At 38.4% G+C, this 27,995-nt stretch overlaps 1 protein-coding gene across 1 annotated transcript; it reads left to right on the plus strand.

The window, feature by feature from the left end:
• Positions 1 to 1,899: 1,899 nt before the first annotated feature.
• LOC306882887 (NADH dehydrogenase [ubiquinone] iron-sulfur protein 2, mitochondrial-like) lies at positions 1,900 to 27,985 on the plus strand. The gene is made up of 14 exons (XM_079437879.1): positions 1,900 to 2,306; positions 3,069 to 3,172; positions 3,255 to 3,445; positions 5,153 to 5,273; positions 5,368 to 5,480; positions 7,419 to 7,493; positions 7,587 to 7,664; positions 22,134 to 22,219; positions 22,561 to 22,680; positions 24,227 to 24,356; positions 24,988 to 25,083; positions 25,635 to 25,718; positions 26,349 to 26,406; positions 27,822 to 27,985. The coding sequence occupies exons 1-14, from the start codon at positions 2,206 to 2,208 to the stop codon at positions 27,857 to 27,859; spliced, it is 1,395 nt and encodes a 464-aa protein (XP_079294005.1). The 5' UTR covers positions 1,900 to 2,205; the 3' UTR covers positions 27,860 to 27,985.
• The last annotated feature ends 10 nt before the right edge of the window (positions 27,986 to 27,995 follow it).

The following is a 27,995-nucleotide window of genomic DNA, read 5'->3' on the forward strand; positions in this document are numbered from 1 at the left end:
GACTTCAAGTATTATTTTACATCATCCAATGTGATGCACTCTTTAAATGCAGTATTGTTATGTTTTCAATTGCGTGAAGAAGGTTGACAAACACCACAGCGATGGTACTTTCTGACTCGGTACAGTACAAAGAGGATGATGAGTAGCTTGGTTGGAGCCAGTACGATACCAAGGAGGAGGATCCAGAAACATCTTGATGAACCTGCTTGAGCTGCAAATCTCTCATCCTGTATATTGATGGCTGGGGAATATCTTGTGGGACATGTGACCCACTGGACAGTATTTGCATTCCCCATCCCATCTAAGAACTTGAAGCTCCATGAAGGCGAGAAGAAGAAGGAATTTATGAAGGAGTGAACAAAATAAAGAGTGGCCTTAGGAAAACATGACTTTTATATTCCCTCACTTTATAAACTGGCTTAAGGCCAGAGGAGTGCGTGCAGATGACGGTATGTGTGTTTTTGTGTGTGCGATTGAGCGCGAGTGCGAGTATATGAAAATCTTTATGTAATCCGTTCATTTAGTTCTCTCACGTTCCTGCTCCAATACTTTTCTTCTGCTGGTAGGAGTGTATCCTGTATAATTGTGTCTTAGAAAATAAACGTTGACCTTACTGTACTGTTCTTGGTAGCTGAAAAAAATGTTTGACAGATGTACAACAAAAGTTATTGATTTTTTTTTTTTTAAATTTCCCTTTGATTTTTTCCAATATTTTTTAAAAATGTTACGTAATTATTTTTTCACACTATATCAGAAATAAAAGCACTGTTTTTCTAAGAATCAATGAAGTATTGAATGCGTGGTTTATATACAGTAGCTATACAGTTTATTGTTCATTCTTGGGTTAGGGAAAATGTCTCCTAGCTCTAGTTTCATTAGAAATTGGTGACAGCGACAGTAAAATAGGAATGAAAAATATGACAACATTATTGTTTATAGGAGCTAGTGCTGTCAAACGATTAATCGCATCCAAAATAAAAGTTTTTGTTTATGTATTATATGTGTGTGTACTGTTTATATTTATTATGTGTGTGTATATATATATATATATATATATATAAACACACACACATGCATTTATATTATGTATTAAATATATTTATATATTATATAATTTATATAAATATGTACATGTAAATATTTTCAAAATATATGCTGTATGTGTGTGTCTTTATATATACATAATAAATATACACCATACACACACATATGTAAACAAAAACTTTTATTTTGTATGCAATTAATCGCAATTAATTGTTTGACAGCACTAATAGGAACGCACACAATATTCATGAATGTAATAATATAGACACAGTATTAATATTGATTTTATAGAAAGTTCCTTAAGGACCTGTCCACTACAAAAGACATATAGTAAAATAATATTATGAAGTATTATTACAATTTAAAATATTTTTTTTATTTTTTTAAAACAGCAGAATATTTACAAATCTTCAATGCCATGTGGTTCTTCAAAAATTATTCTAATTCCTGATTTTTTTGCCCAAGAAACATTTACTACTAGGCTATAATTATTTTTATTAAATTAAATGAGCTGTGCTGTATTTTGGTGGAAATTGCTTCATTTTCCAGGATTCATTGATAAATTGAAAATTCTAAATAGCAGCCTTTATTTGAAATAATAAAAATATTTTAACATGATACATGTCTTTACTGTTACTTTTGATCAATTGAATGCATCCTTGCTGAATAAGGCTTGTCAAAAATAAATAAATAAAATAAAATCAACCCAAATATCACTACAAATATCATTAACATTAAGGTATGAATGTAGCATGCTAATACCATGTTTACTACAGTATTCGTATTGCACCTGCACAGCACTCTGTGAGCGGATCATTGAGTCAGTGAATTGAGCTCAAGAGTCGATTCGTGAATGAATCAGAAAGGAACCGGCTCCAAAGAACGATTCGCTCCTGACGGTCAATCGATTCTTCGGTCTTAACGATTCTTCAGAGAAACTATTAGTGGATCATAGATGAATATTTCACTTTAAAACAACTACTTACTCCACATTGGCAGCTGCATCTTTACATAAAACTATAACTACAGAGTCGACTGACACCTAGTGGTTGTTTGTGCGTAATTATAATGCGCACTTCAGCTCAAACCTCCTACAGGCAGGTGGCGCCAGAGCCTCAGTAAAACAATCCTCCGCAGAAGCAGCGGGTGACAGAGAGGAAGATGGCGGCGACGATGCTGAGGTCGCTCTCCAGACTCGGACGTCCTTCAGTGCTTTTAAATAGTAATGTCAGCACTCCAGCTTGTGTTCTGCTTCAGAAGAGGTACACACATTATAGTCGTCTACACAGTGTTGTTAAAAATGGATTTAGTTTATTAGCGGCGTGCTAGTGGCAGTGTTATTGGGATTAGATAACCACTGTTTTCCCTGCGATTTTATAACACGCATTGAAATGTATAGTATTACTAAACTGCCCTTTTAGAATTATATTTACTCCATGACAATATTTGTTCATTCTTTTCCCCCGCCACCAATTTTTTGATCAGCTGCTATGCTAAAAGGAGCAGAAAAACTGGTTGAGATGAAACATGAGCAGTAAAGAAACAACAGTTTCACTTGTATATCATGGATTTAAGATCTACTTGAACATATGCTTTGCTTTACATCATTTGTTTTGAAATGCCCACCAACGCAAACATCTCCAGATAAAGTGGGTCAGAAATTACTGAAGCCACATATAAAAGTGAATAAATGTCATGAATAACAAAATATCAGACCAATTTGCAATTATTTTGCATTTTCCAGTAAACATTTCACTCAAACATGTTTTGTTGACTTTTTAAAGTCATTTAAAAAAAAATTATTTTAATTTTTAAAAAAAAATTCATTTAAATTAATTAAAATTAATTAATTTTTTTTTTAAATCATTTAAAAAAAAATAATTTTATTGCATTAGGTAATTCATACGTTTTAAAGTGTTGCCTGCAGATGCCACTGTGTACAGTAAATGCTGACACCTTAAAGTCTTGTTCTTGAAGTTTGAGCAGGAATCTGTGTGCAAATCAATGACACAGCTGTATTTCAGGCTGAAGCAATGGCAGCCAGATGTGGAGTGGGCAGAGCAGTACTCTGGAGCTGTCATGTATCCCAGTGTCATCACTGAGAAATGGGCACCTCCACCTTGGAACGGTTGGTTTAATTTTGGCCTAGTGACTAACATATTTACAGTTTGACCAGCAATATCAAAAATAAAAATCTTCATCTTTTTCAGACAAGGACCCACCAGCAGAGAAGGAGGTTTCCAACCTCACCATCAACTTCGGGCCTCAGCACCCGGCGGCTCATGGAGTGCTGCGTCTGGTGATGGAGCTCAGCGGAGAGTCAGTGAAAAAATGTGACCCTCACATCGGACTCCTGCACCGCGGCACTGAGAAACTGATTGAGTACAAGACTTATTTACAGGTAAGTAAAGGCCCGGTTTCACAGACAGGGCTTAGCTTAAGGCCATAGTTCAATTAGGACATTTAAGTAATTTTTATAAACATGCTCAGAAAAAAACATTACCGGGATGCATCTTGAGACAAAACAAAGGCACTGATATATTTTAAGATCGGCCAGTGCAAGTTAATTTCACTTGAAACAGCTCAGACTTGCATTTTAGACTAGGTCTAGGCTTAAGCCTTGTCTGTGAAACCGGGGGAAAGATTACAACCGCTAATGACTGACACTATGGGGCTGTTTACACCTGGTCACTTCATGCGTTTTCTCTGATCGGATATCTATCTGATTTGTTAAAACGTTTCCATTTACACTTGGCCACATAAATGTGTTTTTCGCAAAACAGATATAAATCCGTTCTTCAATTCCCTCGCCGTATGCAAATTTAACAGAGTTCACGTCAATGAAAGCAATAGATATGTGCTGCATTTTATTCATTATCAGCTAATTTCAATATTAGAGATGGCAACAGGAGAGAGTACGGCGAAGCTGACCTTGTGTTGAGCATCTGTAACTTACTTTCAGTTTCATTCACGGCAGTTTGTGCGTCGGCTTTCTGAAGAGCTACTCATCCACGGTGGTGCTTGTTGCATTAGCCCTGTCATATCTGACTATAACATGCCATATAGCCTATAAAACGCTCTCGCATTATTTTAATATTTTGGGAGGGGTAAAATTAGCATATGTGGTTTCAACAACCAGATGCATTTACACTTGTCCAGTTTCGTCTGGAATGCGGACCACCTCCTGAGGTGGTGTGAGCGATCGGATTTATATCCGTCTCGAATGCATCTCGGAGGGCATTTACACCTGGTCTTTTCACGATCAGATCAGAAAAAAATGCATGAAGTGACCAGGTGTAAATAGCCCCTATGTTATCAGATGCCTACTGGTTAACACATAGCAACATAATTTACATGATATTACATAGCAAATCTCGACTGCCTGATTTTTAAAAAAAAATTATATGTAGTTGCAAAATGGAACTATGTTCCTCAGTTCTTTAAAAATTATAACTTTATTCACAAGCATACGTTGGGCAATATATACTATATTCCTCTAATATCCTAAATGCATACTTAAGGCATGTAGACATTCTAATCATTTTTTGTAAAGCCTTGACTCTGTAGACTTGAATTTAATACAATGCAGCCTTTACTCTAAAAATGAACTACTCATGTACTTAACATAGCACATAACATAGGGTTAATAGTTGGTCTGTATGGGTGCTGCTACACAGTGATATATATATATACATGGACTGGTTAACTAGTGTTTTGTGTCATTGCTGTTAGTATTCTGTGAATTTATACATGGCTGCATCTATTTTGTTTTGCTGGGTTTCATACATTTGTGTGCAATTATACTAGTGTTTCTTTAGTTATTTAGCTGTTAAGAATTGTTATAGTAGTTCAGTAGCTCAGATAGTAAAGTATTTAAAATGTATACCTTTAATGTGATATATGTCACTGTGGATTAAAGTCTATGCCAAATACATTAGGTTAAATTTAAATTTCAGAAATGTTATGATCGCAAACTCATGGCTGGCTCATGCAAGGCTTATTAAGCTGTCATAACTGTGCTGTTATATGAATCAATATGCTTTGTGCTGTTGTCTGTGATGAAGTGTTGTTTGCTGTAATGTTGTCTTGTGTGCTTGTGTTGCTGCAGGCACTTCCATACTTCGACAGGCTTGACTATGTGTCCATGATGTGTAATGAGCAGGCATATTCTCTAGCCGTAGAAAAGCTTCTTAACATTCAGGCTCCACCACGTGCACAGTGGATTAGAGGTGAGGAACAAATGTCATTTCATCTTGCATATAATGTCTTCTAAAGCAGTGTTTGTGAGCTACATAAATGTGTTATTGTATATGGCCTCTGCAGTGTTGTATGGAGAGATGACCCGTATCCTGAACCACATCATGGGCATCACCACCCACGCCCTTGACATTGGAGCCATGACCCCCTTCTTCTGGATGTTTGAGGAGAGAGAGAAGGTAACAAACTACTTTTGCACTACATTGAATAGAAAAACAAATAGAAGTTAAAGGGGTCATATGATGCTATTTTAAAGATCATTATTTGGTGTAACAGAATATGTTGACATGCTTTAATGTTCAAAAAACACATTATTTTTCAAATACTGTATATTATTGTAGTTCCTCTATGCCCCGCCTCTCTCAAACGCCTTGTTTTCTACAAAGCCCCTCCTTCCAACAAGTGCAGTCTGCTCAGATTGGCCAACTGACAGTGCATTGTGATTGGCCGAACACCACAAGCACGTGTTGGAAATGTAACGCCCCTTACCATAATCGCGAGCTTCAGCTTTCAAGTTAGTTTGATCAGTTCAAGCCCGAAAGGGGAACAGAGTCGCGTGACAGACACAGTGATGATGCTTGTATGTATTTGCAGTACACAAGCTGCGGTTAAGACTATTTCTGATGGTCTGTACACTCCACTATGATGTGATCCTATTCCCCTCACACACACACGCGCGACATGTTACACGCAAAACTCTGCATTTGAACTGTCAATAGCAAATACTTGAACTAATAACAAAACATACTTGCAGTCATTGATTCAGAAGCGCCAGATTGTCATAGCAAAGTCGAAATTGACCTTTTTGTTTTTTTTAGAAATAGCCTTCGTGCGCAGCCAGCCTTGTACTCTCCTAGGTTCACAAAACTGTCTTCTATAAAATGCGTTGCACAAATTCAAACATTTGGGTTGTGCTGTTCTGTTGTAAACGAATCTTAACCAGTGATTCCTAATTGCATCTACTTTCTGAAGGCCAAATAAAGTGCTTTTGCTTTCGCCTAGAAACACACAGTGTCTCCCTGACACGGCTGCATCAACACTACCGCGGTTACTGAAACCACGCCTTCTTTCCTCGCATGCACATTTGAGCGGCAATACATAAATATTTCCACATCGTGACGTAGACATGTGGGGGCGTGTTTGAATGAGCCGTTTTAGGGGGCGTGGACGAGTCTTAACTAGGGATGTGCATCAGTGATCGAGTACTCGATTACTCGGCCATGATAGCGATGATCCATCATGAAAACGATGACCGTGGGGGAAAAAAAAAAAATCTGATTGGTTATAACAGCACTTTGGGCGGCACCCTGAGCTCTGATTGTTCAGCTTGCAACAGCATGGGGTTCAAAGTATAGACGTGAGAAGAGAGAGAAACTTGGCTTTGAAGTCACGGAGTGATGTCTGGCTTAGCTACATACACATCTGATTAATCTAATAGGATTGCATTGGGATGTTAACATGTATATACATGCAGCTGAATGCGCTGCATATTACCAGTATTTAGTTTCATGCTCAAATGCAATGCCCGATATTGACTGAGTTATTTGAGACGGTCATATTGCTTTTAGATGTTTCTTTAAAAAAAAATACCAATCCTATAATAATGCAACAGTGATGTTTTTACTTCGTATGACTTCGAAAACATGCAGGCAGTTTTAGGAATCACTTGATAATGTAGATTAAATTATAGCACAAATCTGCCATAAACATTAATAACATAAGTATTATAATGAGAACTTTAGAGAATGTGAAATCTATAGTAAATCCGTCCTTACCCGTATTTCAGCACGCTGTTTAAAGCGCGTCACAGGAGCTCTCTCTCTTTCTCTGGCTGTAGCGCGTATCTTCAAGTTCACTGGCATATGCATCCTTTTGTGTAGATACAAGTTGTAATGTTTATGTTATGTATCGAAGTTATCTGATTAATATCATAGGAAGCGTCATAGAACGGGTTTCAGTTTATTGGCATAAAGTCAGCTTCACCTCAGGCAGCTATTCTTTTTTAGATGCTTCTTTTTTAATAACGTTGCTGCATCATAATCTAATATCTAATCATGTGCTTTTGTTTGTTATTTGTGTGGAATCTAGTTACCATTGAATTAGTTGATATCTTACAGATGTTTGAGTTCTATGAGAGAGTGTCTGGAGCCAGGATGCACGCCGCATACGTCAGACCCGGCGGAGTTCATCAGGTATGCTTTGATTAAAAACAGTCTTTCTAAATGAAAAGTCCTTTTCTGGTTATGCTGATAACTTCATTAAACTGTGGATTATTTTTGTTGTAGGACTTGCCTCTTGGTCTCATGGATGACATCTATGAATGGTGCAAGAACTTCTCTATTCGCATTGATGAAGTTGAGGAGGTATGTAGATTGAAATGCAACCAGTTTCAGTCAAGAATAGTGCTAGTTAGTATTAAGTATATCTCTAAAATGTGATATTTGTCTTATAGGCTGCATTTACACTTGCACAAAAAATCGTATTTTTTGCTCGCATTTGACACAGATCAGAATTTGTTGCACTTGTGCAAACACAAAAATCCATGCAAGATCCAATTTTTAACTTTATACAGTGGGTAAAATAAGTATTGAAGACGTCACAATTTTTCTCATTAAATATATTTCTAAAGGTGCTGTTGACCAGATTTTGGTAACAACCCAAGTAATCCATACATACAAAGAAAACAATACAAATAAGTTCAGAAATTAATGTCAGTGAAATTCACAACAAGTGCTGTAAAGTTGTTAACATGATTGATTAGTTCAAAAATCAGGAGTGACATGGATAAACATTTAACTCGCTTTGTGAAAACATCTAAATGGTTAATTATAGATCTAGTAAGACAGAAACTCACCTGTTCCCCACTCATATTGGTCTGAAAAGGTAAAGAGGTGTTTCAGGTCTAGCGTAAATTGACCGACAGCGCCATCTGCTGTTTTTGGAAAAGAAAGTTGCTCAATTGCACGTGTGAGAACATCTGCCCGCACGCATTTGTGAGAAAATCTGCCCGCACGCATTTGTGAGAAAATCTGCCCGCACGCATTTGTGAGAAAATCTGCCAACACGCATTTGTGAGAAAATCTGCCCGCACGCATTTGTGAGAAAATCTGCCCGCACGCATTTGTGAGAAAATCAAGCCAAGTTTCCTCATAAAAAGGCAAATGAGTCTCACAGTTGTAACACACAATACCTATATTTGTCCATATCTCTGCATTTTCTCTCAAATAGTTTTGTATTTGCAAATCACTTTGCATTTGTTTGAAAGTTGAGTTTTTCTTTGCAAAGCAGATTGTTTTTTTTTTTGCAAAACACTGGATTTGTTTGATGAATATTGGCACAAAATTCGCTCCATATCTTCATCATCCTGGTAGATGGTAGCATATTTTTATCAATAATGTCTCTGTACATTTTTCCTTTCATCCTTCCTTCAACTGTATGAATTTTGCCAGTGCTGCACCATGATGTTTTGTGGTGATGTGCAGTCCCATTTGACCTCCAAACATGGTGTTGTATTATGGCATCCAAAGAGTACAATTTTTTTTGTCTCATCTGTTTAGACTATATTCTGCCAGTATTTCACAGGCTTGTCTGAATGTTGTCCAGCAAACTTTAAAAAAGCTTCAACGTGCTTTTTTTAGCAATAGAGCCTTGCGTGGTGAGCTTGCATACAGGCCATGGCGGTTGAGTGCATTACTTCTTGTTTTCTTTTAAACAATTGTACATGCTAATTCCAGGTCTTTCTGAAGCTCTCCACAAATGATCCTTGGCTCTTGGACAACTCTTCTGATAATTCTTTTTACTCCTCTGTCAGAAATCTTGCGAGGAGCGCCTGGTCGTGGCCTGTTTATGGTGAAACAATGTTCTTTCTGCTTTCGGATTATGGCCCCAACAGTGCTCCCTGGGACATTCAGAAGTATAGAAATTCTTCTGTAACCAATGACATCAGTATATTTTGCAACAATAACATTGCGAAGGTCTTGAGAAAGCTCTTTGCTTTTACCCATCATGAAATGTTTCTTGTGACACGTTGGTAATGAGACCTTTTTATAGTCCATCAGTTGGGACTAAACCAGCTAATATTAATTTCCACTGACAAGGGGCAGGATTGCTTTCTAATTACTGATAGATTTCAGCTGGTGTCTTGACTTTCCGTGCCTTTTTGCACCTTCCTTTCTTCATGTGTTCAATACTCTTTTCCCTGTGTCATTCCACTTTATTACACAGAACTTCACTTCTGAACTTATTTGTTTTGTTTTCTTTGTTTGCATGGATTACTTGGGTTGTTACCGACATCTGGTGAAAATTTCATGTCAACAGCACCTTTAGAAATATATTTACTGAGAAAAACGGTGACGTGTTCTATAATGGCAGTGGCACCTATTTGCGTATAATTCTTCTGTACCACCATTTGAAGTCAGTCAAATTGTAACCAGTATTTGAAACACGAGCAAACCACTGTCTTCTTTTTCAGTGTTTACTTCAAAAACATAAAACAAAACTGTTACATAGACATGGTACGCACGGTCAAAAAACTGTGTTGCTTCCAACGTCTCTAACTTCAAAACTGAAACTAAATACATCCAATCGCTTGCGTTATGACGTAGTGCGATCTGATTGGAAGCTCAAAATAATTAAATATAATCAGATCTAAACATTACTAAATATGCATTTTAAACCAAAAAATGTTTTCTTATTATTTTTACTAAATTATTATTTCAGATGAACTAATCCCCATGTGGCTCTTACATTACCCGGCCCCTAATTGGTTAGGCAGGAAGACTAAGCAATTATAAACTTAAACACTGAGAGCCAAACAATTTCTAAATGTCCATAAACTATCAACTTGTTTCTTCTTTCTTCACTCTTCTGACATCGCCTCTTCCAATAAGCACAGTTTGTTTACAGGCCTTTCCAGAGTGTTGGTCTTGGTCTTTATCTTCACTCTTCGTACTGTTCCATTGGAATCCGGCAACGTTTCAACTACCTTTCCCATGAGCCAGGAGTTCCGTGGGGAAGAACTATCCACTAGTAACACAACATCTCCTGTCATGAAGTTTCTTCTTGGCTTTAGCCATTTCTGGCGTTCCTGAAGAAGTGAAAGGTATTCACGCGTCCATCTAGTCCAAAATAAATCCACAAGATATTGAACTTGCTTCCATCTCTTTCTTGTGTACATGTCATCTCTGCTGAAAATCCCTGGAGGCATGTTGGGTTGAGATTTCAACAACAGTAAATGATTGGGTGATAGAGGTTCTACGTCATTCACATCATCTGAAACAGTTGTAAGCGGCCTACTGTTGATGATGCTTTCGACCTCACACATTATTGTCAGAAGACAATCATCGTTCACTGCTTGTTCTTTCAGAAGGGAGTTAAGGATTCTTCGCACAGTCCGAATTTGTCTTTCCCAAACTCCGCCTTGGTGCGAAGCAGCTGGGCTATTGAATATCCACTTTATTCCCTTTGGTTGCAAGGCCTTTTCAATCTTGTCATTATCCAGCCGTTGAATAGCTTCTCTCAACTCTCTTTCAGCGGCCACAAAATTTGTGCCGTTGTCAGAACGCATGATGGTAACTTGACCTCTCCTGCACATAAAACGACGAATTGCATTAATGCAGGAGTCTGTGTCAAGGCTATCTGCAACTTCGATGTGCACCGCTCTGAGAGTGAGACAAGTGAACATCACACCGTACCTTTTGACTATACTCCGGCCCCGCTTGACATCAAACGGCCCGAAGAAATCAACACCGGTATTTGTGAAAGGAGGCTTATCTGGCAAGAGCCTATCTTCAGGCAGGTTTGCCATCTTTTGCTCACCAACCTTTCCATTAATCCTGCGGCACACTGTACATTTGTTGATTATCTTTCGAACTGCAGAATTGGCTTGTGGGATCCAATACCTGCATCTCAGTTGTGCCAAGACATAACTGCGTCCGCAGTGTCCTGTTCTTTGGTGTATATCTCTCAAAATCAATGTAGCAACTCTGCTGTGCTTTGAAATAATTGCTGGATGTTTAGCGTTTTCTGGCATGGCAGACTTGTTGAGTCTTCCGCCAACCCTTAACGTGCCATCTTGAAGAATCGGATCCAATTTAAACAGCTGACTGCTGCGACTGAGCTGTTTACCTTTCTCCAGTACTTTGATTTCTACTCCAAACTGCTGTCTTTGACTGAATTTGATTATTTCCGATTCTGCGACATCTAGATCATCCAAAGTAAGTGATTTCTTTTCTGTTGCTTTGAATTTCTTCATTTGTTGTTCTAATTTTGATCTTGCTTTTTCAGGGTCTTTTTCAGTTTCCCTGATCTTTCTTGATATTTCCTTTCTTTCCTCTTTCAGTTTCCACAGATTTTCCTTCACCTTTAAAATCCAGGCCACTGATCTTTTTAGTTTATGCCAGTCTGAGTAATAGCTGATCAGTTTGTCGATTGGTTCCATATTTTCTTCAACTTTGATCATGTTGACTGTAGCTCCATTCTTGACTTCCGGATCATTTTGAAGGCTTTCCTTCCTTCGCACAGGCTGTTCCGACCAATCACATTCATTGTTCAGCAAGAACTCCGGCCCATTGATCCAGGTTCCTCCTTGTGTCAAACTTTTAGCTTTCAGGCCCCTGCTGGCTTGATCTGCAGGATTTTCCGTTGTTCTGACATACTTCCATTGTGATGGCTTGGTTGCTTCTCGGATCAACGAAATTCTGTTCGCGACGAAGGTTTTGAAACGAGCAGTTTCACTGTCAATATATCTGAGCACAGTAGTACTGTCTGTCCAAAAAATTGATTGTTGCAATGGAACTTGAAGCTCTTGATGTAACATTTTGTCTATTTTGACAGCAACCACTGCTGCGGTCAACTCAAGTCTGGGAATGGTGAACAGTTTGAGTGGAGCCACTCTTGCCTTCCCCATGAGGAATGCACAATGCTTCTCACCTTGGCTATTCTCTAGCAGCAGATAAGATACAGTGCCGTATGCAGACTCAGAAGCGTCTGAAAAATGATGTAACTGTGCTACTGTAGTGCATCCAAAATCTGTAGGCTTCAAACACCTGCTCACATGGAAGGTAGAGAGATGACTGACATCTTCAATCCATCTTTTCCAAACTTCAGTGTGTTTTCCGCCAATGTTCTCGTCCCATCCGTATTGTTCTTTACAAAGATCTTTCAGCAGGAGTTTAGCGGGCAAGATGACCGGAGCCAGAAAGCCAAGGGGATCGTAGATAGAATTCACGACTGATAAAATGCCTCTTCTGGTTGTCGGCTTGTCTTGCAGCTTCATACTGTAAGTAAAAGTATCAGTTTCTGTGTCCCACTGTACACCGAGGGTCCTCTCGACTGGCAAAGCGTCACGTCTTAGATCCAGGTCTTTCACTTCGCTGGCTCTATGCACTTCAGGGATTGTCATTAACACCTTCCTGCTATTGCTCATCCACTTTGTTAAAGTGAATCCTCCGCTGGCACACAGGGTACGAAGATCCTTAACCAGGGTCACTGCATCTTCTTCTTTAGCTACACTCTTCAGACAGTCATCTACGTAGAAGTTGCGCAGAACCGTCTGGACAGCTTCTGGAGATACATCAGCCTTGTGATCTTCAGCAGTTCTTTTTAGTGCATATGAAGCAACACTTGGTGAAGAAGTGGCTCCGAAAAGGTGCACAGTCATTCGGAATTCCTCCATAGGCTCGTTCAACTTGCCGTTGGGCCACCAAAGAAAACGGAGTAGGTCTGCGTCACGCTCCAGCACCTTGACCTGATAAAACATCGACTCGATGTCCGCCATTATAGCTACTGGCTCCTCACGAAATCTTAAAAGCACACCAACTAACGTGTTGGTCAAATCAGGTCCTTGGAGCAGTTCGCTATTCAGAGACCTACCCTGAAACGAAGCTGTGCAGTCGAAGACCACCCGCAACTTTTGTTTCTTCAGGTGATACACCCCATGATGTGGTATGTAAAACAGCCTGTTGTCGTCACGGTTCAGCTGATGGACTGGAACTTGGACAGCGTAACCTTTTTCAATGATGGTCTCCATGAAGCTCTTGTACTCTTCAAAAAATTCAGGATTCTTCTTGAACTTTCTAAGCAAACTGGCTATGCGCTGTTCCGCCACACAACGGTTATTTGGCATTTGGAGCTTCTCATTCCTTAGTGGCAGTCCAATGCTGTAATGCCCGTTCTCAAAAATTGTGGTTTTCTGCACAGACTGCAAAAACTGTTTGTCTTCACAAGACATCTCCTCTCGTTCATCGTAGTTACGCTCTGGAAAATCAGTGTTATACTGTTGGACCAGCAGCTTCTCAATCTCCATCACAGAAACTCTGTTTACCGAAAAGGTAGGCGTTTTATTCATTGCATCATTCAGTTCCTTTCTTACAGGCCCATTCACAACCCAGCCAATGGCAGTCTTCACAGCATAAGGGCCTCCATCCTCAGCATTAATAACATGCCATGGTTCCATTGCTCTTGAACAGTTAGCTCCAATAAGCAGGCCTACATCAGCTTCTATCTCTGGCAAGCGTACTTCATTGAGATAAGGCCACTTCTGGATATCTGACCTTTTAGGTATGTTCTCGACGTGAACAGGTATGTTGCTATGAGTAAACACCTTAGGTAGATCAATGAACTTGGTGTCTTCCAGCCCACACACTTCCAGGTCTGATATGACGAAACTGTTCATGAGCTTCTGTTCTCCAGGTTTGTCTTGACCCATGGTGCTAAGAAGTATTCGTGTCGGTTTCCCTTTAATGTTTAGTTTCCTTTGCAGGTCTTCTGTGCAGAACGTTGCTGTGCTTCCCGGGTCCAGAAAGGCGTATGTTTCAACACACTTGTCACTCCTTTTCGATTTTACCTTCACCGGTACTATTGACAGCACACATTCTGCTTCTCCGGCCCCCGTGAGGCTACAGGACTCTTGCAAAATAGAAACTTGAGCACAAGATACTTCACTTCCATGACGACCATCTTTCTTTTCAGGTGAGACAGAACCTTCTTCCTTTATTATGTGCAGAATGTCTGGATGTTTTAAAGCACACTCTTTACATTCAATTCTTCTTTTGCAGAATTTGCTAAGATGACCCGGAACTAAGCATCCAAAACACAAGCCCTTCAGTTTTAAGAAATCCACACGTTCCTTATGTGGTTGGTGTTTGATTTTGCTGCATGAGGCAAGGGTATGTGATTGCTGGCAATACAAACACGGCTTCTCAAAGGCACTCACAGTTTTAATTGAATTTGCTGGCTTAACATGCGTTTCTTGAGGCCCTTTGCTTTCGGTGAAAACATTTGTTGCGAAACTGCTTCCACGGACCTCTCTTTTTCCATGATACTTTTCTTTTTGGTCAATCTTTCCACTTGAGATTGGGCGGCTGTCTGAGATATTTCCAAAGAGGGGATCCATCGCTATTCTAGCTTGGCGGTCTATGTAACTCACCAAATCAGCAAACCTTGCTCTTCTGCCTCTTTGCTCTTTTATGTCATAAGCTTCAGCACGCCAACGTTCTTTCAGTTTATATGGTAGCTTATCCATCTCCTCTAAGAATTCGATGTCTTCCATAGTATTGCGACATCCAATCAAAAACATTGCATAAGCGCTCAATGCTTTCCCATCATCAGATTTCACTTGAGGCCATTTGAGTGCTTTGTCAATGTACGCACTGGCAATCCGTAATTCATCCCCATAGTGCTTATGAAGTAGTCGCCTCGCCTCGCAGTAGCCTTTGTTTGGCATCATATGAGCACAGCTGCGAACAAGCTCTTGTGGTTCACCGGCCGTAAATTGTTCGAAGAAGTACAATTTGTCTTTATCATTGCTGGTTTTCTGCTCTATTGCGTGCTCAAACGCCCTCATGAAAGATTTGTATTGTAGCGCATCACCCTTGAACACAGGAATGTCCTTAGTTGGTAGATGAGATAGTTGCTGTTGTTTTACTAGTAGCTCAGTGATTACATTCTGTTTTTGCATAACCGCTATTATGTCATCACCTCTGTTAGATTGAGCATTAGACACATAATTGAAGACCGGTTGAGACTGATGTATTCGGGAGTGCCGTGCTTGTGGTTGAACATGACTGTTCGTATTAGCTTGCTGTGGAAGCAAAATGCTCGTTCTTTCCCTCACGTGTCCACCTTGTGGCTTTTGTACTGCCGAATAGATACTTAACCCATCTTCAGATCTTTCATATTCTTTAAGCACCCTTAATTTTGCTTTACTCTCTGCTAACGCAGTTTCCAGCACTAACTCTTCCTTTTCAGCTTTGATTTTAGCTGCTTCAAACTCAAGCTGTTGCATTTTCTTTAGTGCTGCAGCACGTTCGAGCAGGGCTGCATGTTCTGCTTCCTGTCTAGCTCTTGCTGACGATACTCGTGACACAGCTGAGGTGCGACTGACTTGTGATCCACGTGTGCTGGCATGTGTGACATCACTGACCCCCACTTGTGAAACACTGTCATTTGGTTTAACAGTTTCTTGCAGATAATCAACCACATTTTCTTCTTGCAGCACCTTTTCCACTGGCAGTATGGGTTCATGCTCAGATGCAATCCAATTTTTTGTAGTTTTCATAAATCCTCTAATTACTGCCAGTTTAGGTTCAAACCAGATCTCTTGATCAGCTGTTTTTTCATCTTCAGTCAAAAGATTTGCAACTTCGTTGTTGAGACGGTTAAACTCATTTAGTGATGTTGCAAAATCATTTTCCATCATGTTTTTCACCCTTTGTAAATTTTGAGCATCACTCATCATTGATTCTAACTCCTTTTGTTTGCTTGTCAGAGTTCCTAATGTTCTTCTTCTCAGTGCAATGCACCTCTGCAATCTTTCTTCTAATGCCTTCTCTGTCAGCTTATGTGACCTTCCCTTTTTTATTGTATCCTCAATACATCTTCGTTCATCTTCCTCAGCCATCTTGAAATAGCAGAGTTAATGCTTTAGTTGTATGCAAACGTTTCAAACACTTTCTTCAAAGGTTTCTAGATAAACCGAGTGCAAAACAACTTCTTAAAGATCGCCATAACTCCACATTGACTGAATCAGAGCTTGCTATAAGCATACGTTTTACAGGGAGAAGGTGATCTAGTTTTCCCTCCTTTTTTTTCTTTTTCTTTTTCAAAACTCACTCATTATCTTCGTGCGTCCGTCTCGCGTCTTTTGAACAAAAAAGTCCTCACTTCAGCGCGCAACGTCACTTCTCTGTTAACTGACAGGTCGACCAACCTTTAGCTGCCGATTGGTGCATGTAGATCCGTCGCGGGTCTCTTGAGCAAACTGACCCGGTTCTGTGTCTTGTTTGCAGCGCTAAATCCAATCCAAGTCCAATCCGCTGCTTCCTCGACAACAAGCCACGTCCTCCTCGTTATCCAGGTAATCCAGCGCCGTTTTGTATTAGCGAGTTTTTTGACTATATAATGGCAGTGGCACCTATTTGCGTATAATTCTTCTGTACCACCATTTGAAGTCAGTCAAATTGTAACCAGTATTTGAAACACGAGCAAACCACTGTCTTCTTTTTCAGTGTTTACTTCAAAAACATAAAACAAAACTGTTACATAGACATGGTACGCACGGTCAAAAAACTGTGTTGCTTCCAACGTCTCTAACTTCAAAACTGAAACTAAATACATCCAATCGCTTGCGTTATGACGTAGTGCGATCTGATTGGAAGCTCAAAATAATTAAATATAATCAGATCTAAACATTACTAAATATGCATTTTAAACCAAAAAATGTTTTCTTATTATTTTTACTAAATTATTATTTCAGATGAACTAATCCCCATGTGGCTCTTACATGTTCAGTACTTATTTTACCCGCTGTAGGTAAGAAATTGCACAACATTCAGGAGCTGGTTTTCAATCCCTGTCGGCCACTTTTGTTTTCGCCCCCATTTTTCATGAGCTGAACTCAAAGAGCTTAGACTTTTTCTATGTACACAAAAGGCCTATCTCTCTCAAATATTCTTCACAAATCGGTCTAAATCTGTGTTAGTGAGCACTTCTCCTTTGCCGAGATAATCCATCCACCTCACAGGTCTGGCATATCAGGATGCTGATTAGACAACATGATTATTGCACAGGTGTGCCTTAGGCTGGCCACAATAAAAGGTCACTCTAAAATGTGCAGTTTTATCACACAGCACAATACCACAGATGTCACAAGTTTTGAGGGAGCGTGCAATTGGCATGCTGACTGCAGGAATGTCCACTAGAGCTGTTGCCCGTGAATTGAATGTTCATTTCTCTACCATAAGCCGTCTCCAAAGGCGTTTCAGAGAATTTGGCAGTACATCACAACCACAGACCACGTGTAACTACACCAGCCCAACAAGAGGAGTGGACCAACATTCCACAGGCCACAATGAACAACCAGATCAACTCCATGCGAAGGAGATGTGTAGCACTGCGTGAGGCAAATGGTGGTCACACCAGATACTGACTGGCAGGGGCGGTTTCTCCATTAGGGCGATCGGGCGACGCACCACCAAAGCGCAAAAGGAAGGTTTTTTTTTTTCTTTCACATTCAATCACAGTGTTACGCTAGCTTTCACTCTTCTATACTGTTTGTTCTGCCTCTGGAAATATAGTCCAATCAGCGTCGAGTCACGTTCTGTGAAGTACCGCCCCTTTTTGGAGCGATTTCTGTCAGACTGAGAATCGCCCCGAGTGTTCCCATAGACTTCCATACAAAGATTTAATTTTTTTCAAACTGCAGGCACTGTAATGCAATCTCTATGGGTTCCGGGAGGGTTAGCACTTACGTGCTTTCGTCATCATGCGTAACCTTAACTTGTGCAGCGATTGTTTGGAACCAACATACCGTTAAAAAGAAATATGAAGTCAGGACTAGTCTTTATGGGCTGAATAAAGCAAACCAGTATCTTACCAGTGAAGTTTTGATGGATAACGATTGTAATGGAGGTAAAGACGATTACAGTCAGTGACATACATGAATCGTAACTTACATTATTAGTTTTTATTAGTGTGCAAATAAACAAACCGTGTATGTGCGCTCTCTGATAGCTTTATGAGCACATTTCAGTATGATCGCATGTCTGGCAAGTGTTGCATAATGGACAGTCGCTGATGAAGCGTGTTTTTATAGAAGTTTGCTATGTATGGCATAAACATTCACTTTGACACAGGAACTGTTCACTGGTCAGTCATGTTGAGCTACCTTCAGATCACCACGCTCAACAAATTCATATTTTTATTGATTTTTTTTTTTTTTTTTTTTTTTTTTGCTTTGCTCTGTTTAATAATTCTGAATACAGATCCGTGTATATTTATATAACTTTAAAGGTGCCATAGAATGCATTTGATACAGTATTTTAAATTGTTCTCTGATATCTACACAGAAGGTATGTGGCTTAGGTAAGGGCAAAAAATCTCCAGAAACGATTTTACATGTCCATTTACAACCCTAGGATTTCTGCCTAGAATGAAACGGTCTGTTATTGGCTTATTTGGCAGGGTCATGAATAATAATGAGCTCTGCTCTGATTGGCTGTTTCACAGTACGGCTCATCAGCAAGAAGGAAGCACAGGGAGGAAAATATATATTTAAATACTTTCTCTCGCAGTTATATCGTCGGGTAATTATACTGTATATAAAACGCGGGCATCAGGGAGCCGTTATTAATATGCGAGGCATTGAAACTGCTTTTGAACGATCCATCGATCGCGTTATAGTTCACTTTCAAGAGACGCGATCACACAAACTATGTTTACATTATGGAGCAACAGTACTTACCACACATTTCACAAGATCAGATGCTTGTCAGTGGTGCTCAGGATCTGTAAGTCATTCGCCATCATCCTCATCTCTCCTTACTGAGAGTGAAATCTTATGTACTGTAACAGGCTACCGCTAGCAAGGAGCTAACCATGTCCCTTTAGTGGCTCGCGTTATTTGCTTTCTGTGCCTTTCTGAATACAGACACCAACCCATCCCTGCACTTCACACCCCCTGCACGGCCTGGAACATAAAATGTATTTTGTTATTTTCGCTGTTGTCCGCGCTTGTTTATTTACAATACCTGCAGAGCTTCTGATGGTTCGGCCGGCTTAGAACAAGGGCGGGTTTATGCAAATGTTGGGGGCGTAGTGATCCCGACTGTTGCGTCACAGTCGGTGTTATGTTCTGATTCGCCTGTTTTTCAGTGGTCTTTTTTAATCACGAGATTTACATATGAAGGAGAAAACTATGGTGTTTGAGGCTCACTGTATGTCATTTCCATGTACAGAACTGTTATTATTTAAATATGCCAGGGTAAAGACAGTTTTTCATTCTATGGCACCTTTAAGGTAACTGGGATAGTGGTCTGTTGGTGTCTCTGTGTGGTCCTGCAGCTTGACTTTTAATTATTTATATGTATAGAAAGTGATCTAAACAAATGTAACGTTTATTTTTCTCACAGATTTTGCTTTTGCACTGTATACATCAATTTTGAATGATTAGTATTAAAATTAAAAACAAAATGTTTCAATTTTTCTTGAAAAAAGCTTGCAGAAAATATGGTTTTGTGAGAATCATCCTCAATCTTGAATTTGGTAAAACAATTTTCTTTATTTAAATTGTTTCATTGCTTAATCCTTTTCTTTTTGTTATACTGGGATAAATCATATCGGGATGTATGCTAAACTCTTTGGATGTGGTGCCCCACCTAGAAAATTTGCCATCAGCCGCCACTGCTGACTGGTTTTCGGACCCCCGCCCCCCCCCCGCAAAACTATAAAACTGCACATTTTAAAGTGGCCTTTTATTGTGGCCAGCCTAAGGCACACCTGTGCAATAATCATGCTGTCTAATCAGCATCTTGATATGCCACACCTGTGAAGGTGGATGGATTATCTCGGCAAAGGAGAAGTGCTCACTAACACAGATTTAGACAGATTTGTGAACAATATTTGAGAGAAATAGGCCTTTTGTGTACATAGAAAAAGTCTTAGATCTTTGAGTTCAGCTCATGAAAAATGGGGGCAAAAACAAAAGTGTTGCATTTATAATTTTGTTCAGTGTATTTGTTTTCTTTTTTTTATAAAAAGAAACACTTCACATGTTATGACTTATACTCTATTTGTTTTTTTTTACTGCTTGTTTCTTTTAAAAAAAGCCTCTAACACTAGCTTTCTCTATTCTATTTGTTTTCTTTTTATTATATTTATTAAAAAAATCCTTGCTACTTGTTCTGCTTTTGGCTATCTGGGACTTTCATAGCACTTGCATTTTATTGCTCTTTTGTTGGTTTTGATTGCTTCAATTGTCCTCATTTGTAAGTCGCTTTGGATAAAAGCATCTGCTAAATAACTAAATATTAATGTAATGTAAAAGCTACATTTATATTTTGTAACAATTTCCCTTACACTATCAAAGCAAGAGAAAAGTACTGCACGCAAAACATAAGGTAACGGGCGGATCTGATACCTACTGATATAAATAAAACCAGTAACAGCTTACTTTCGTTAAATAAACACTAAAGAAAAAAATATAGAATAAAATCTACATGTATGTAGACTTGAATTAATTATATTAACGAAAAAACCATGAAACACAAGTTAAACCAAGTGTATTGAGAGATATAACACATTATAATACCCAAACGGGCAACAACATGCGCTTTTTCCACAGCTGGAGGCACGGCCGCACAGCAAACAAACATTCTCAAATCATCCACACACATTTAACCCTCAAAACCCCAATGTCCCACTGTCCCAATGTCCTGGCCAGCAGACCGAATGTTCATTCAAGTGACATAAATTGTCCGTACGGAACTACAATGTCCTCCGCGAGAAGAAAAAGACACAAAACCAAAAATGTAAGGAGAAGCGTGACGAGAAGCCGCAGTCAATATATCCCCGTGGACTTACGCAATCTCGCCACAGTCTGTTTAGCCGATGGGAAGCTGTGGTAGTCCAGAAAACCATTGACTTGTAATCCCAAAACGATAGGGTATTAGTCCCTTTGATGAATTCTTCATGCAACTACTACACAGAGCCCGCTAAACTCAGACCGCTCCCTCCCGACGTCACTTCCCCTTCTCCTTAAAACCATATTGCATGACATAACCATGACGAGAGGACAAAACAAAAACAAATAAAAGTCCATATAATAGTCCGTGATTACACCACAGGCATCTGATACAACAGTTAGCTTTTTTTCATGTGAAAAGGAAAACAATACAACAAAGCATGTTTATCATCACCTCAAAAAGCTGTACATAAAGGCAGAAATAGGTGACTATTACAATTTCTCAGCAATGAGGTTTTTATAATTAAACCAACAAGCTTCACTATTAGGCTACTTGCTCACACATTCTTTCTCCTAGCTCAATTTATTAGAATTCATTCAAAATAAAAATAATCTTACAGCGCTACTGTATTTCACCTCAGACTTCTACATCTAACAAGATAAAATAGCAAATGATAATTATCATTATTCAGATTTCATGCTGTAAAAAGCCATGACAACTGTTGTCTATGCTGGGGAATAATAATGGCCACTCGACATGAATTACATAAATAATTTTAATAGCACAGTCATTGAAAACCCGAGGGTCTACCATGTGCATAGTAAAGTGATTACTGACTATCATTTTGGGCGGGAATTAATGTAAAATCAATGTCCGAGACCAGTCGTGTCTAAAGTGAAACACTAAACAGGGACCAAAAAAATCAGATATGGTCAAAAGATAGGATCTGCGCATCAAGACTTGCAGTGTAAGCACAGCCTTACTAATCATGTTAGGTAGATGTTTCTTTTTCAAAATGCATGTTTTTTTTTCAATTTGATTGGAATTAATAAATGGAGTTTCTAAATGAATATGCCTGCAATATTGTTTCAGATGCTGACCAATAATCGTATCTGGAGGAACAGAACTGTTGGTATTGGTGTAATTGGGGCAGAGGATGCACTCAATTATGGATTCAGGTAAAGCATTGTATTCTTAAGTGAATCTGATTGGTCAGAGCTGCTGCTCAAGTGTCTCTCTCTCTCCCCCGCATAAACACAGAAGTTGCTATAATAGATGATCTATCAGACAGTAAGTGACAGAGAAAAACCTTTATGAGTCATTTATACATAAAACCCTAATGGGACTTCTAATAGCAGTCTTTGTGTGGTATGTAATCATCATCATCATCGTAGCTTAACCAGTGGAATCACCCACAAATTCAACACTGTAATTCAAAGAGATTTTAATAAGTTGACCAGAGAGTACTGTATCCTGGTGTGTCAGATTGTTAATAGTGTGTGTATTATTCCTCCTTCAGCGGAGTGATGCTCAGAGGTTCTGGTATTAAATGGGATCTGAGGAAGAGTCAACCCTACGACAAATACGACGAGGTGGACTTTGATGTGGCTATTGGAAGTAATGGCGACTGCTATGACAGGTGACCACACATGTTAATGTTCTACACTGAGTTAAGAGCTTCAGGAAGTTCAGAATGACAGGAAATCGAAATGCAACCTCAGGCTATAAATTGGTCTTAGACTCTACTAAGCTTTCTCACCACATATGCTGATAGTATCACATGTGAAATGTAGCATGATGTATGCCGCTTAAACAAGATAAAATTTGTTTTGAGAACTTGACACTAACCGACCAAACATGATTTTTTTGCTTGAAGAACATTTATACTATAATTATACCGTAATGAACATTGTCACTGATTGATTTTATTACCGAAAATTGCATTGGATTCAAATACAGAAAGAGATTCAAGCAATGGTAACACTTTATAATAAGGTTCTATTTGTTAACATTAGGAAAATTCACCACTTAACGAAAACTAAGAATGAATAATACTTAAAACCATTTATTAATCTCAGAAAATATTAATAATGATATTAATTAACCTTTGCTAATACATTATTACAATCAAAGGTGTTTGTATTATTTAATGAAACTGACATAACGTGAAATAACAAAAAACAGTTGTTATTTTTATTAATTGACATTAAGCAGTACATTTGCTAAAGTATTTGTTAGTTTATACATTAAAGGGGTCATCGGGTACTACATGCACTTTTACAAATTGTTTGAACTGAAATGTGTGTTGGCGGTGTGTGTACACAACCACCCTATAATGATAAAAATCCACCCAGTGGTTTTTTTTAATCTGGTTAAATAATTTCCCCTTTCTCAAATCGAGCCGATCTCAGATGCCTGTCTGTGTGACGCCATGCAGACAGGCCCCTCCCACGATAGTTTGATTGACAGTAGCATTTCAGCACTGACTGGACTGGTGTCTTACCTTAGACCCGCCCTGAGTGAGCTGTCATCAGTCGGCCATTGTTTCACTGCTGGAGCAGATGTAGACAAGAATGGCTCATAAGCGATTGAGGTGTTTTGTTGTTGGATGTAATAATGAACATAGCAGTCATCATTTACTCCCGAGATCTGAGCTGAAGACGCAGTGGATTACGTTTGTTTGTGAAGGGAATGCCCCCCTTATCTACCTAAATGCGTTTGTTTGCGAGAATCATTCGTGATTCAGCTTCATCAACAGAAGAAGTGAGGGTAAGGTTTTTTAATGGATCTTTGCAAATCGCCTTTCCTTATAATGTGCTAATTGGCAAGTTTCACGATGAATGCAGCTAAAGTAAACAGTCCCTCAGAGAGCGGCATGGAAGAGAGGGGCGGAGCCAGCAGAGCTCATTTGCATTTAAAGGAAAATGCTACAAAACGGCTTGCTCTGAAAAGAGCTGTTTTTGACAGGGTGAAAACACTACTGTTGAGAAATTTTAATTAAACTATGTTACAGACTTTTCATTAAGACCCTAAAGAATCATATCAACTTGTGGAAAATGGGCATCCGATGACCCCTTTAACTAATGTTAACTAACGGGACCTTATTGTATATCGTCTTACCACAAATATTGCCATGCTTCTTTAATATTGGATGTTATCAGTGACAAATATGAACTTGTTTTTAGATATCTGTGCCGAATGGAGGAAATGAGACAGTCGCTGCGCATCATGCATCAGTGTCTCAACAAAATGCCTGCTGGAGAGATCAAGGTAGATGATGCTAAAATAGCCCCACCAAAGAGATCTGAGATGAAGGTAAGATATGCTTGCGTATGTATCTTACTTAAAGGTGCAGGGTGTCATTTCTGTTTTTTCAAACGCTCTTCTCGTATTCTTTTAGTGAGTCAAATACATAGTGTTGCCCCAAACTCAAGCCATTGTGTAATCCAGTGTTGCATAGTTCAGATGATCAAACATATTGAAGTACCACAATGTTAAACATAGTTTTCAAATGACTTAATCATAATTGCATGAGAAAAGTTATGTGAATATTTCTATGTAGAAAATACACACTTCAACTTTAAGAAAAAAGGTAGAGATGTATTCATGTTTGTGTGCTTTAATGTTAAAGAGTTCACCCAAAAATGAAAATTCTGTCATCATTTACTCACCCTCAAGTATTTCCAAACCTGTATGAATGTCTTTGTTCTTCTGAACACAAAGGAAGATATTCTGAAGAATGTGGGAAACAGAGCAGTTCTGGGGCACCATTGACTTAAAAAAAATACTTTCTTCAAAATATCTTCCTTTGTGTTCGGCAGAACAAAGATATTCATACAGGTTTGGAACTACTTGAAGGTGAGTAAATGATGACACAATTTTCGTTTTCGGGTGAACTATCCCTTTAACTAACACCCCTCTCATCCTATGACTTGTTTTCATGCAGACATCAATGGAATCTCTCATTCATCACTTTAAGCTGTACACTGAGGGCTACCAGGTTCCTCCAGGAGCCACATACACCGCTGTAGAGGCACCAAAAGTGGGTGTAACGCACATGAGCATGTGATGACCAACAATTACACCATTGCTGTTCTCAAGAGAAATTTTTGCTTTGGCCTCATTAGCAGTTTTCAGTGGTTTCTGGTCGTCTTCTCATCCAGCATTGTGAGGTTGTTGGTGAATTTGTAACTCGCCATGCACATGTGGGGAATGTGGCTTTCTAAAATTGTTGTCTTTGTGTTCCTGTGTAAAGGTACTTTTTTGTGGTGCTGTTTTTATTCAGCGATCCTATAGATTCAGTTGTTGCAGCATGACCAATGTGTGATTTTTATGATCTGGATATTTTCAGTGAAGCAAAACCACACAGTAACAACCAGTGTATTTGACTACTGATTTGTTAAACTTCTACTGAAATCTGAACTGAACTTATCATTTGAGCTGATTTTATTTTTCTCCCCAAAAAACTTAATGTAAATACTAATAGAATAAACTAATAGACCCATTAAGGAACCAGACTTAAGAGGAATCAGAACAAGTGTTATGTTATTATTTTCTCATTCCTCCTTCGCACTCGGCTGTGTTGTGTTGCAGGGTGAGTTTGGTGTGTACCTGGTGTCTGACGGTTCCAGCAGACCTTACCGCTGCAAGATCAAGGCACCTGGCTTTGCTCACTTGGTAATTAAATCATTTGACTATTATGATTTAGTTATGATAATATACTCACCAATTATAAAATAAGCTTTTTAAATAATAAAAAGAACATGCACTGCTATTCAAAAGTTTTGGGTCAGTAAGATGATTCTTATGCTCAACAAAGCTGCATTTATTTGATCAAAATTCAGTTAAGACAGTAATATTGTCAAATATTTTTACAATAAAAAAATCAAAAAAGATTTTTCAGTGTATTTTAAAATGTAATTTATACCTATGCTGGCAAAGTCACACGATCCTTCAGAAATCATTCTAATATGCTGATTTGATGCTCAAGAAACATTTCTTGTTATTATAAATGTTGAAAACATTTGTGCTGCTTAATATTTCCATGGAAACTGATATATATTTTTTCAGGATTCTTTGATTACAATTTGTAATAAAACACATTTTTTTAACAAGTATCATTAGTGTCTTTTTTTTTAATCAATTTAATGCTAAATAAAAGTATCAATTTTATTAAAAAATCATTAGAGTTCAAACCTTTGAATGGTAGTTTGTTAAAAATGCTGCAAATACTGCAGGCCTTAAATTTGACCTTTTCCTACTTGTGTTGTGATGTTGCTCAGTGATGTGGTCTGTTTTGTCCTTCAGGCTGGTTTAGATCAAATGTCTAAAGGACACATGCTTGCTGACGTGGTGGCGATCATCGGTAAGCACTATTTTAATTTTTTTTCTCTCTCGCTCTAATTAATACTACACTTTTCAGTTCTGTCTGTTTTGTAGATTTGCATGTCACAGCAATGAACTGCACATTTGCTTGCAGGATTACATTTAAATAAGAGGCCAATAGCACTATGTAGAAAAATCTTCTTCTTAAATCCCTCCCTGTTCTACTCTGTAGTTTTCTAAACAATGCATGAAACTTTGTATTGTTAGCACTTCTCATATTATTGCCTTGTTAAGATGAATCGCTGCTTATATTTCTCTTTTGTAAGTTACCTTGGATAAGAGTCGGTTAAATGAATAAATGTAAATGTTATGAATTTGATTTCATAGTATTACAGCTGCTTTGGCTCTCTTAGACCTACCCCAGTGTTGCTATATCAGGCTGCTCAAATAAACAGCAAATTTGAATACGCCAGAGAGTTCACATTCTGCTTTTTTCATTATGAATGTATAGGAAGGATGTTAACAGAGGAAGTATAAGGGATATTGTAGTCATTTGTTTCATTTTGCTGGTTCCTGCAGCAAATGGTTAAACTGTTTATGTCTCTCTGGCGCTTACAGAGTCCTTAACCCTATAAAGCCTGCTGCATCATATTTGAATACACAAATTTCTAAAGCCTCTAAATTATCAAAATGACTTTGCTTTCTTTTATATATATATATATATATATATATATATATATATATATATATATATGAAATGTGCCTTCTGCTCTTGTTCACCTTCAGGTTGTGATGAAGCCCTTCAGGCTTTTTGAGCTCTAAGCCATGATCTTGGACCACAAAACCAGTCATAAGGGTCAATTTTTCATAAGCTTCCATTGATGTATGGTTTGTTATGATAGGACAATATTTGGCCAAGACAAAACTATTTGAAAACCTGGAATCTGAGGGTGCAAAAAAATCTGAATATTGAGAAAATCACCTTTAAAGTTGTCCAAATGAAGTTCTTAGCAATGCTTATTACTAATCAAAAATGAAGTTTTGATATATTTACTGTAGCAAATTTACAAAATATCTTCATGGAACATGATCTTTACTTAATGTCCTTATGTTTTTTGGCATAAAAGAAAAATTGATCAATTTGCCCCATACAATGTATTTTTGGCTATTGCTACAAATATACCCCAGCGACTTAAGACTGGTTTTGTGGTCCAGGATCACATATTACATTTCTCCCCCCACAATAAAAACTATATATATATATGTGTGTGTATATATAAATATATGTATGTGTATATATAAAACACTTAGCAGTTGATATTTTAATGCAGTGTGAAAATCTCTGAAAATTAAAATGACATTGGAAAAAATATATCTTATAAAATTAAACCGTTTTAGTGTTTTATTATCAATTTGATGTTGCCCTGAGTCTCAACCTGTTGTCTTTTTCCACAGGCACTCAGGACATCGTGTTTGGTGAAGTGGACCGTTGAGGACACCAGTGTCTGATCATGATTCTGTCTTTGTGATCCATTCTAGTGATATTATGACACAAGTTACTCTAATTTCTCTATGTAAATGCTTATGAAACCGAATAAATATTTTAAAACTTGGAAAAACCGCAAATTC

Source organism: Barbus barbus, assembly GCF_936440315.1.
Source record: "Barbus barbus genome assembly, chromosome: 2".
In the NCBI taxonomy this organism is placed as follows: domain Eukaryota; kingdom Metazoa; phylum Chordata; class Actinopteri; order Cypriniformes; family Cyprinidae; genus Barbus; species Barbus barbus.

Excerpts from the sequence above, each read along its gene's own strand:
- LOC306882887 (XM_079437879.1), top strand. The coding sequence starts at position 2,206 with ATGGCGGCGACGATGCTGAGGTCGCTCTCCAGACTCGGACGTCCTTCA. Across the intron at positions 3,446-5,152 it reads AGTACAAGACTTATTTACAG|GCACTTCCATACTTCGACAG; the intron begins GTAAGTAAAGGC and ends GTGTTGCTGCAG. Across the intron at positions 22,681-24,226 it reads AATGGCGACTGCTATGACAG|ATATCTGTGCCGAATGGAGG; the intron begins GTGACCACACAT and ends ACTTGTTTTTAG.